Source organism: Urocampus carinirostris, chromosome 15 (assembly GCF_059441175.1).
Source record: "Urocampus carinirostris isolate Australia breed hairy pipefish chromosome 15, RoL_Ucar_1.0, whole genome shotgun sequence".
NCBI lineage: Eukaryota > Metazoa > Chordata > Actinopteri > Syngnathiformes > Syngnathidae > Urocampus > Urocampus carinirostris.
Window position 1 is genome coordinate 22,563,191 of NC_142363.1, and position 12,053 is coordinate 22,575,243.

The following is a 12,053-nucleotide window of genomic DNA, read 5'->3' on the forward strand; positions in this document are numbered from 1 at the left end:
TGACAGTTCATCATATTTGCAGTTTATTGCATACTTTTATAATTTAAAAAAAACTAAGACAATTGTGGCATCATTGTATCACAGGTTCTAGTTTCCAGACTGAAAAGGCTCAGTAATGCAAATAAACTTCCAGGAGTATTTCAATCTAATGACAGTGTCCCACATTGTCATACTTTGTGCTGATCGTACCCACGGCTTTTATATTTACGGTATTATTTTTTTCCTTTTTTCGACAAACAAAACACATACGTTTCATTCTCACACTCTTGCACACGTTCTTATACAAACTCTGTTCCCATGATCTTCACTGGTCCTTGTTGTGGTTGAGAGCTCGATTAACAGCTGAGGATAAAAGAAAAAAAATATGTTACATTATTTTAAAGATTCTTGTTGAGAAAAGTTGTCCAGGCTCTGTTGCACTCAGCCAGAAAAACAGCGTGTGCTTAACTACACTAACACGAAGCACGAAAATTTAGAGCGAGTCAGTTCTCTTATTGTTATGCAACTTCACACAAAAGTTGGACATTCTGCCCTAATTTTGAACTCACTGGCAAACACTACCAAAAACAATAAAACCATCGTGTTTTTATTGTAGTTTCGAGCCATTTTTAAGCTTCTCCAGTGAGATGTTAGACATGGTGCTTCTATTTAAGACAGTGTTTCTCAATTACTGGATCAGGACCCATTTTCAGTGGATGCTGGCATTTGCCCTGGCAAAATAATGCTAAAAAAATAACTGAGGGTCATTTAAACTCCTTAAAGCCCCAGTGTGTAATATTTAAACACTAGATGGCACTGTATTGCCTAGTAAGAACAAAAACCAAAGCCACAGAGTACAGCATAGCAGCAAGATGCCAGACAAACATTGCAGAGACTTCTAGGTAGGGATTCTACTATGTTAAAATAATACAAATTTCCTGACCTATATTTTTATAAAAATTAACGTTAGCATGATAGTTTATGTATTTTTGCTTAGTATTCAAAAAAAACGCTGTTTTTCACAAAATGAAAGTGTTTTTGCACCACTAAGAGGCACTAAATATTACACACTGTCCTTTATACAGTAGATAGCCAAAATTTCCTGCAAATGCGAGAAAAATAGATAACACCAATAATGTTTGTTTACTCATGTTGAACATGGCCAAACGCAGATAGAGCAGAGAATATATGAGATATGGATTGTGTCATCTTGTAAACAAAGCCACTGAAGTGAAGCGTTTTGGATTTCATTAAAATGCAGCTGATTGAGCATTAAAAGGAATACAATTACTTATAATTGTTTTGGTTTCGCTGGTCTGTTTATGTGAATATATTCTATCTTTGGTTTACATTGCACAATCCTTTCATTCAATAAATTTGAGAAACGGAAACTTTTTCTAGATTTGAGTCGCAGCCTGATAACACGGTAGAATGGTTGGTCCTGAAGTCAGACCAGTCACTGATTGAATGGACACCTGACAAAATAAGAAATGTTAGTTTTTTGGCTTGGCATTTGAGTGAAACTATAGGCTCACATTGCCTTGCAAACTTCAAGCTATTTTTGCAAAAAGAGCCATTAGAAAGCATGAATGTTGCATACGAGCAGGGGAGGTGATGCTTGCCGGGTTAGGCATGCAGAAGTGAGGGCGGCTGCAGCCCACTGCATGCCTTATACAGTATATAAAACATGCTGGTACTTGCATGTACACTGTGGGTATCTCACCCTCCTGCGTGACGTTATCAGACACGCTTTTTGCCTTGGCACGCAGGTCGCTCACAACGTCGTCCATGGTGGCCTGATGTTTCAGGAAGAAAGGTCGGATGACGCGCTTGTACAAGATGTCCGAGCCGTTCCATGTTATAGGAGCCATGCACCAAAGGAGGAAGATGCACTGTGGGAAAACGCCAAGCATAGATTTTAAAGTCAAGCACAACTTCTTAACCAAATTCTTGGTTTTGTTTTTTGAGTTGTTAGAGTTTAAACACTCAAGAGTTCCACCAAATACAAAGCTAAGAGTTAGAACAGCTTTCACAAAGTATACCATTTTAACTCTTGACCCAAAAGATTAATAGTAGCAGATTAAAAAACATATCTTATTGAGTTAAAGCAGAGTTTAAACTTTAACTCTCATGACCAGGCATATTCAAATGCTTTACCTCAGGAGTAATGAAACGATTTTAACCAGGGTTACAGCAATTTTTAACCTACTTTGACTCAAGTTGAATTTTAAAGCTTTTATTCGGACTACCTGTATGTGTTTTATTTATTTAGTGTCAAGTTCGAGGATTCTTATGCACAGGACTCATTTAGACATTTATTTTTCAAGACACGTGAAAAGTTCCTACAAATTTGTTTATATTTTGGATTGCAAACAAGTTTGGTAGGATTTTGCCAGTGAACACCATTTGTGTTTAATGAGTTGAAGTCTCAGTTCAAAACTGTAACAGAAAGTGTTTAGACTTTTTATTATTTGATTTCATATTTAAAACTTGTCCATATCCCATTTTTGACTAAACCTAAAATATGTACATCAAATGTTTTTTTTTCTCCTGACATGTAGAACTAATCTTACTTTCTGAACGTGTGAAAAGGAAGCCCAAGAAATCAGTATGACTTGGTATGAATCCCGTTTAGATTGTGGCAAATGATTGGATGCAGCCTTCGCACGTATTGGCCACAAGAAGTTTCTGTGCACAAACACAGACAGACTTACCTTGCCAGCGTAATAAAAGGGGAACCAGAAAAGGAAGATGTCAGAGAAGGCCTCCACTATACTGAAGACTCCATAAACCACCCAGTAGGTGAGCCACTGTGTGTCGTCTTCCTTCACCGTGCTCTCGATGGCTTTGATACTTTAAAGAGTACAAATTCAAAGCACATTAGCAAATACCTACTTGTAGAAGGGTGGGTAGGTATGTTTGAATTTTCAATCTTTAAATGTATTACATTAACATTTTTAAATAGGAACAGAAAAAGAAAATCACGAAAAAAACTAAATATTTGTATTAAAAGATTAGAATAAAAATGTATGAAAAACTAAATCATTAGAAAAATTTGAAATACTAAAATTACATTCAACGCACACAAATAAACATTTCAACCACCTTGGCTAGCTCAACATTCGCTGAAGATAATTTTATGTTGTTTGACAGTGTATGCGTATAGCTGAAAGAACAAGGCATGTATGTACGTGAAGGTCATACGTACGAGAAGTAGGCCGGGTAGACAAAGCCAATGATGTTGCATAGCAACGATGCTCCGTATCCAAATAGGAGATACAATCCGACAAAACTAAAGGCACCTGAACAGGGCAAAACAGAGCACAAGTTTTGCACAGGAAGTGAGTAGGCAGCAAATGCCCATTGGTTATTTGACCGACACGCCAACGTGCCGCAAACAGGATTTTCACAGCAGGATGAGGAGGAACACAAACAGTAAGAATCAAAAGAAGGCTTAAAACTTTGTCACTGGCTCAAACTTGAAAGATGAGTCACCATATCGCCCACAAAATGTAAATATTTGCCTATAGATAATAGAGATGGCCTGGGGGGGCGGTTGAAATACAATGTGCTGAAACAATGAGGGAACCTTATGAAACATTGAGAATTAAGCTTTTTTCCCCCAAATCAGAGATATGATTATGAATAGACAAAAAATAACAAAGGAAACATGAAAACACTAAAATATTGCCCCCAAAATATGAAATCAAATAATAAAAAGTCTAAAATTAAACCGTGCAATTAATTGTTAGAACACTCAAAATGTGTAATTTGTAAGAAATATTCATAGAAAAAATAGGAACAAAAATGACACAAAAGAATAGAAAACTATCGCCATTATATGCTAAACATAAATGTCTAAAACCACAATTTAAAAAATGCCATTTCTAATAAAGTTATAATAAAGCCTCCCTCTGGTCCCTTTCTTCACATGTTTAATCATAGTTTATTTTTTGTATTATCTATTTTCTTTTGATTAAACCCATTTTGTGTGTCTGTAAATTAGGTGTTTTGGGTTGGGATAAAGGAAGGGATTTTATTGTACTATTGCACACGGAATGTTTTATACAGCTCTTAGAGTTGCAATTCATCAATCACCTGAAAAGTTATTGTGAAATAAATTTGATTTTGCATGAAATTTGCATGCACTTTGCACAAGTATAAACAACGGAACAGGTCTCAACAGCCTTAAACTAAACAGAGGAAAGGTTCCCAAGAACCTTTTTGATTTAAGAAATAATGACAGAATACCTGCCTTTTCCCTGGAGCCAAATCAACACTGTCAAGTATAGCAGTTGGTGCACAAAAACTTGCTTTACAGCAAACTAATAAAAACAAATTCACAATACTGTTTAGATTTTGGTTAATCGTTTAGTCCAGGCATGATGTGACTCGTCGGTTAAATTTATGTTCTTTCTGACTCCCAAGGAAAAAACTGTTTATAATGCTGACCTGTGTCAGCCACATAAGTGAAATACCATCCAAGCTTTGCACCTCTAAGTTTCACGGAATGTATTTTGGGGTGTGATAAAAATACTCGTGGGACCAGCTGAGGAGGAGCTTTAATATCAACAGTACACAGATAAGATTAAAAAATGTCATAAAGGATGAATACATATTTGGAATTGGACTACTTACTGTTCAGTTTATCATTGCGGTCAGACAAGAAGCCCGACTAAAATATTTTGTAGCATTTAGTGACCTCTAGAGGTAAAGTAGAATGAAGCAACCTAAAATCTAATGCAAGTAATGTAAATGGTTCAAGGCAAAATGTAAATAATGTTTTCTTAATTGTATTACAGAAAAAAAAGCTGAAAAAGGTAATTGGATAGAGCATTTTTTTCATCATGACATGTTGCTAGGAACATGTGGAAAAACCTCCTTATCACAATTTGGTAAGCCTATCTTTCACTAATCCTCTGGACAAATCATTGACCAATTTATAACCCTTAAAAATCTTGTTGCGTATATGTGATTTTTAAGATGCAAAAAATCAAATTGGAGACAAGCCCCTTAAATCAAGATTAAGATTAGGGGAAGGGAATGCAAAGTCAGCTTGCAGAAAAACACTAACAGCAGTGTTATTTTGTCATAGTTTGTTGTACTTCTTATGATTCAAACAATGTTTTATCAGTATACAGGATTAAAGGTGAATTAGAATATTGTGAGACTTTTTAAGTCAAGTCATGTTTATTTGTATAGCCCTTAATCACAAAGCGTCTCAAAGGGCTGCACAGACCACAGGTTATTGCAAACCACAGACTATTATTACACCATCCCTACTTTATGTCATGCAATAATAATACATTTTTAAAAAGTCAAAGGTTTTGGATCAATGACAAATCGACTACTATATTGTTGTTTGCCGATTATGTGGAGAAAAAAAAACAAATATCGTGAAAAGCAATACTACTAGGCTGATTTGTAATGAATCAAGAATTAGTGATATGTTGTCTTAATTGCATGACAGAAAAATAACTCTCAATATTCTAATTTTCTAAGAATCAGATGGTCATAGACAAAAAAAACGATGAAACTTCGTTTGTATTCACTTAAAAGAAAAAAAATCCACAGAATAAACATCTAGAATACCCATAAATAACATATAGTAAACATTACAACCCTAAAAAGTACAGACATTAAACCATAACAAAACTTTAAAACCGCATAAATCAATGTTCAACTGTCATAATTATTCAATCGGGAAAGAAGGGTGAAGAAAGTGGCAAGTCCTGTATATTACCACACAAAAAGCCTAGAAATAACTTTTTATGTATTGTTGATGGGAACGGTGGAAAAACGTCATTATCACAATTTGATGAGCCTATTCTTCACCATCAATAATTTATAACGGTAAAAAATCCGGTTGCCTGTATGTGATTTTGGAGATGAAAAAAAATCCAACTTGGTGTAAGCACCTTTACTCTATATAGTGTGAGTATTTTGAGAAATTAAAATCCAATTTTTAGGGAAGGGAAAGCAAAGCCAGCTTGCAGAAAAGTCCCAAATGTGCAAATGTGTTCAGAGTGACGTCATCACTGCTAGCTTGTGAGAACTTGCTAGCACGATGTCGAATAAAATGTTATTGTCTTTTTCAACGTCATGCTCAAACGCTATTCTTAATTCGAATTATTAAAAAGATAGAAGTAGGAATAAATAATTTTACGGACGTACCAAAAACGATATATTCTCTCTTCATTCCCGTTTTTTGCTCCAGCGTCGCCAGCTGGTCGGTGACAAAGTTCTTCTCATGGAGCAAAGTCACAAAACGCTCCTTGAACTGACTCATTGTCGAGCCTACGACAAAAGACAGAAGACAAATGGCGTGAAAAGTACCACAAAACAACGCCAGTCGTGGATTTTTAACACGGAAAGCGCGTTGTTTTACCCACTTTGAAAATAAAATGTCCCTGAAATTGAAGTTTTGGACCACAGCTGTAGCGGAGTCGTGGAGAGGGCGGGGCCTAGAGCCAAGGAGACACCGGACAGCCAATCAAATGGGTTATAGTGTAGGGGGAGGGATTGAGTGACGGTTGATGGCCAATCAGGGAAGAGAATAACGTTCCGGGTAACAGGTGAGAGGACAAAGAAAACGGAACTTGATTCCTCCAAATTAGATAGATAGATAGATAGATAGATAGATAGATAGATAGATAGATAGATAGATAGATAGATAGATAGATAGATAGATAGATAGATAGATAGATAGATAGATAGATAGATAGATAGATAGATAGATAGATAGATAATAATAATAATAATAATAATAATAATTTCCTTGTATTGTCATTCTGTGTAACAATGTACACAGAACGAAATGTCGATTGCACCTGACCCGTTGTAGCGAGCCGATGCAGCAGCAGCCAACAGAGGGCGCCGCCATAGATAGATAGATAGATAGATAGATAGATAGATAGATAGTGAATGTATTGAAATGATAAGGCTTGAAGGACACTTCTGGCTACAAAATTAAGAACAACTGAAAAGATGGAGAAGTTGTATAATCACAACTGAATCAATGAAGTACTTATGAGTGAGGAAACTTAATACTGTACTCCAAATACAATATGCTAAACAATACATTCACCTTTTTCTTTTTTTCTAGATTTTTTTAAGGAAGGCCTGAAGAGCGGGAGGACGCTTTACACAGACTACAAGGTCGATGAAGGTGCTGTATCTGAGTCAAATCGATAGGCTTTTCCTGCTGCTGGTTACCATGACCTTATTATTATTTTAATAATGTATATGTTTTAATAGTTTTCTTCAGATTTTCCGAACACCATTTACACAAACTCCCCGCACTTAAAATGGGTTAAGGTCTGGAGGTTGACTTGGCAAGTCTCAAGCATTCCACTACTAGTCTTAAATCTCGTCCCTTGCATAGATTGTTTAAAGTCTGGCGATTGACTGCAAATGAAACCTTTCGATTTTAGCTCTGAACAAACTCACTGTTCTAACCTCGTCATGTGACATATGTCTGCCTTCTGTACTGTGTTCTTTATTCTCTGCACTGAACAACCTAATAGTTGTTTTATTTCTTTTAGAATTCTTTGTTTTTAGTGAAGTTGGTTTTATTAATCTGTTGTTCGGTGAGCTTGATTAAAAATGAATAAATTATTACTAGTATTATTTATTCTGGACTAATTAAAAGGCAAATAAATAGTTGCACTAAAAGAATATTTGCTGATTAAAAATATCATTTATCTTACTTTACTATTTTTGTACGTATTGCAGAAAAATAAGAAAATAATACCTCTGATGAGAAAAAAATGATCTTAAATTTTGAATTTATTTTTTCATACTTAAAAAAAAGCTCAAACATAAAACATTTTAATTGCGCTAAATGACAAGCTTAATTACATGATTTTCTTTTTTTAAAGGGACCGTGTGTAATATTTAGGGCCTCCTAGTCATACAAAAAAATTCATTCCGTTAAAAAAAATAAAACTTGATTTGAATACTGAGCAAAAATACATGAACTAACATCCAAATGTTAATGAAAAAAAAGGTCGAGAAATTTGTATTTCTATTACATAGTGGATTCCCTACATCGGAGTTGCCGCCAATTTTGTGTTGCATTTTGCTGCTAAGCTCTGCTCTTGACACTGGTTTTCGTTGACAGACCATACAGTACAATCTAGTGGTCAAAAAATACAATAGTACTTGTTATACTGTACTACTCTTTTTATTTTAAACTTTTGGATTGCAGTGTAGCCGACTGTAGAGTCGGGGAATCTCAATGAACAATCCACATTTTTTAACAGTAAATAAAACAAAATCTTGAATTTCGTAGGACAAAAATACTTATCAAAAATAGTGAAGTCAAGTCATGTTTATTTGTATAGCCCTTAATCACAGAGAGTCTCAAAGGGCTGAAGAGACCACAGATTATTGGAAACTACGGACTATTATTACACCATCCCCTGATCTAAAACCTACGTGAGGGCAAGGAAAAGAAAGAAAGAAAGAAGAAAATGAAGAAACTTTGAGAAGGGACCTCACATGAGGTAATCCCCCTTCCAGGATGACCAGGCTGCAAGGGATGTTGCAATAACAAATAATACACAGATATTGTCAACATAAAATATAGGTTATTCACATGCTATAGAATAGAAGTGTATACTCAATTAGATTTTGTTTTATTTTTTGAGAAGAAGCAGGACAAGAACTATTAAATCAATCAGAAGAACTGTAGCTGGACGGAAACCCTTCTTGCAGGAATGATGTTCCAAATGCTCAATATATCACAAAATTGTAAAGGCCAGTAGGTATGTTATTTTCTTATTGGTTTAAATGAGTTTTTTTCTGCATATGAGTCATTTAAATTATTAATGATAGAAAATAAACATACCTCAAATCTTAAAGCACCTGTGTATGGTTAATATCAAACCTGAATGTCTTTCAGTAATCGTGTTGAAAATCAAATTAAAGGGAAAAGTCAACTTTATACGTGCATCAGTTGTCATTTAGCGAAGCATTACAAACGTCTCATATACACCGTCTTCCCTAACTGCACTAGCATCCTCCAAGCCTACTTTATATCCAGAATGAAGGAATAAAGATGAATGAATGAATGGCTTTTGTTGTCATTATACAAGTATGACAAATTGGAGGGCTTCTCCTTTCAGTGCATGAAAAACAAATTAAAAACGTAAGAATGTGCAAAAGGGATATAAAATGTTCAAAAATAATATATTAAATATACATAATAAATATGTGAATGTTCACAATGTTAAAATGGCAGTTGTACAGTGCATTTTGCTGATGGACGCAGTAGAATCTGGACTCCAGAAGAAACACAAGTCATTTGTACCAGCACCTTAAAAATTATCACATATCACATATTACATATTAAAGTACGCGGCATGTCAAAAAGGATTACAAGTAAAAGACAAAGAAGGTGAACCTACAAGTGGACTGAGAGGTAAACAAACCTCCATCAAAGCAGCATTTGCGACCTTCACGCCGTACGAAAAAAGGCACAAAGAAATAACCAATGCTGTGACTCTAACTAAAAATGTCTAATTGTGTCTAACCCCAAAACTTAATTTAACCGATTAAAGGTAACACTTTTTATTTATCCAAATTAATAAGTAAAATTCCATATTAAGAGTAATACAGTGGGACCTTGCTACTTCGCGCTTCGACGTTCGCGGATTCAGAGCTTCGCGGGCCTAAAAAAAAAATAAAATAATAATAATAATAATTTAAAAAAAAAATTAAGCATTTTTGAAGGGGCGTCGCTACTTCGCAGATTTTCACTTTTCGCGGGTGGTTTTGGTCCCCATTAACCGGGTCTAAAAAATAATAATAATAAAATGTAATTTTTTTAAATTTATTTATTTATTTATTGTTTAAGGTGCGCTGCTACTTCGCAGATTTTCACTTATCGCGGGGGGTTTTGGTCCCCATTAACCTCGATAAGCGAGGTCCCACTGTAAATAGTTGTAGCAGTAGTGTTAATAAGTTAATAAGTTGAATTAATACTTGAATACATTTCTTGCACTGATAGACATGCTGCAGTTGCACATGGTAAATTTTATATTACACTAATTGCAGACATGTCATGTTTACAGCCTTAAAAGTATGTGCATTGTTTACCTTTTTATAGTGTGCACAGTTTATTTTTGCTGTTGTTTATTTTGTTTGGTGTGGGTTATTTTAAGTGCGTACATTTTATTTTTTGTACTGTGCAAATGTTCTTGATTCTTTTTCAGTTCAGTTCATTATTTCCCTTTCTCAAATGTTATTTTTGTTAGAGGTTGACTTGGTTTAGTTATTAAGACATGTCAAAAACCAATAATTGGAATGTTATTTTGTGACATTTTATTTTGAAAATTCTCCAGACCACTATTTTAATGAGCTTGAAGTGCTATCTCGTGCATTTCTTAAGTGGGTAGGTACTTCTTTCGATTGAGGAATTGAAAAGTAAAAAATGGTCAACAGAAAGCCACCCAACAAATATCGCCAGACGATGGTGCTGTTTTCTCCAGGTTTAGCATTTCAATATGGTTAAATGTTAACAAAAATAAAATTAACTTAAGAAAAAAAAGAAAAAAAATCGGGGGTGGGCGTTAGGAATTCACTGGGGAGCCAAGGGGGCGCCAGCCTGCAAAAGTTTGGAAACCATTGCTGTAGATGGAATTTCGGGTGGTAATAGCCCTTGGGAATAGGCTATGCCTTGTTCTGTTAGTTTTTGAAATTGAATTTTGAAAAATAACATAAAACAATGAAAAAGTGGCAACAGTCAGACGCTGTGAAAACAGTCCCTGGTCGCAGCGACAGCATGTGTTATGGCATTTTAGTGGTGGATTACTGTCAGTGATTGGATTGGTGATAGAATGACGTTGGTGGACATTCTTCTTGGAAGGCAAGTTAAGGACAACCAAGGGGTTAGGAGAAGAAAAGCTGTGATGTCAGAGGATTAAATGAGCTATGCTGCAGGAATAATTGGGTTTGCAAGGGGGAGTGACTTGGAATTTCAAGCCTGGGGTTGCCCTTCTCATTAGGAAATTACTGTAAAGCACATGTGCCAAACTAATGGCCCGCACGCCAAATGTGGCCCGCTCAATCGTTTATGTGGCCCACTAGAGTTTAAACTTTCTAAGCGTTTAAAAATCATTGGGTCAAAAGATTGCTCAGACAAATGACTATATTTCGCACAATTCCAGTTGACTGCAATAAAATAAATAAAACAAAACAATTAAATATATTATGGGCTTGTGAATACAAAACAGAGTTATGTATTCTTCACAAAGCATTGACAAAATGGCTGACCGTTGTTTCTGTGGGAAATGGGCATGGTTTCAAAGAACAAAGCATCAAATCCAAAAAACTCAGTCTGGACCTTGCTGGATTTTGCAGGTGGTTTGGTAATATCCAGAGACTTAAGTCTTCCCCTCGCCAAACCAGATAATGTCACGAACCTACACTTAGGGTCCTATTCCGGTTTTCTCCTTTTCCTTCTCTGTTGCTTGCCCTCATCGTATTTGGCCACCCACTTCCGAGTTCTAACTTCCACCCGACAGCTGATGTCACTCGTCTTGATTTCCCCAGTTTTCCCTTCTATCATGACTCTCCCTCGTCACTATTAAACCATTCTGTCTCCTTACCTCTGTGCTAGTTTGATGTCTTGTAGAGTCTTGTAAAGATCCAAGCATTCTTGTCTCAGCTCTTTGTCTATCCAGTGGACCGAACCCTTGTTTGGCCTTCCTAATCACAAGTACCGCCTGATCAACTTTGGGAATGTCGCCTTCACTGGATCACCGAAACTTTGTTTGCCTTTTGGGTCACGATTGTTGCTTTGGTGTTCTGGATACTGTTGCTTCGCCACCTGACTTTCCATGTACCAACCCCTGCCCGAATAAAGGACCACCGTTGATTGTACTGATCCGTGTGACATATTATTTGGAATATTGTTGAGACTTTATAGCGACTGAATGAATGGATACATTGAGACATCAAGTGAATACATCAATAGATATATAAATATATATATATGTTATAATGATGGCAGTGGCTCAGGAGGTAGAGAGCTTGTCTTGGGATCAAGAGAACGCAGGTTCAATTCCCGG

The 12,053-nt window shown here is 35.8% G+C and overlaps 1 protein-coding gene across 1 annotated transcript; it reads right to left on the reverse strand.

Annotated features, from left to right (window-relative positions):
- Positions 1-6,501, reverse strand: LOC148351856 (receptor expression-enhancing protein 5). Its single transcript, XM_088354080.1, has 6 exons — positions 6,372-6,501; positions 6,154-6,276; positions 3,188-3,281; positions 2,694-2,832; positions 1,703-1,871; positions 1-342 (listed from the first exon to the last, which is right to left on the reverse strand). Exons 2-6 carry the CDS (start codon positions 6,266-6,268, stop codon positions 305-307), a joined length of 555 nt encoding a protein of 184 aa, XP_088210206.1. The 5' UTR covers positions 6,269-6,276; positions 6,372-6,501; the 3' UTR covers positions 1-304.
- Between the last annotated feature and the right edge of the window lie 5,552 nt (positions 6,502-12,053).

Bases quoted from the DNA above. Each gene is read 5' to 3' on its own strand.
- LOC148351856 (XM_088354080.1), bottom strand. From the start codon at position 6,268: ATGAGTCAGTTCAAGGAGCGTTTTGTGACTTTGCTCCATGAGAAGAAC. The intron at 1,872-2,693 runs GTAAGTCTGTCT...GTTTTCCCACAG, and splicing joins CCTTTTATTACGCTGGCAAG to TGCATCTTCCTCCTTTGGTG. The intron at 343-1,702 runs GTGAGATACCCA...TTTTATCCTCAG, and splicing joins TGATAACGTCACGCAGGAGG to CTGTTAATCGAGCTCTCAAC.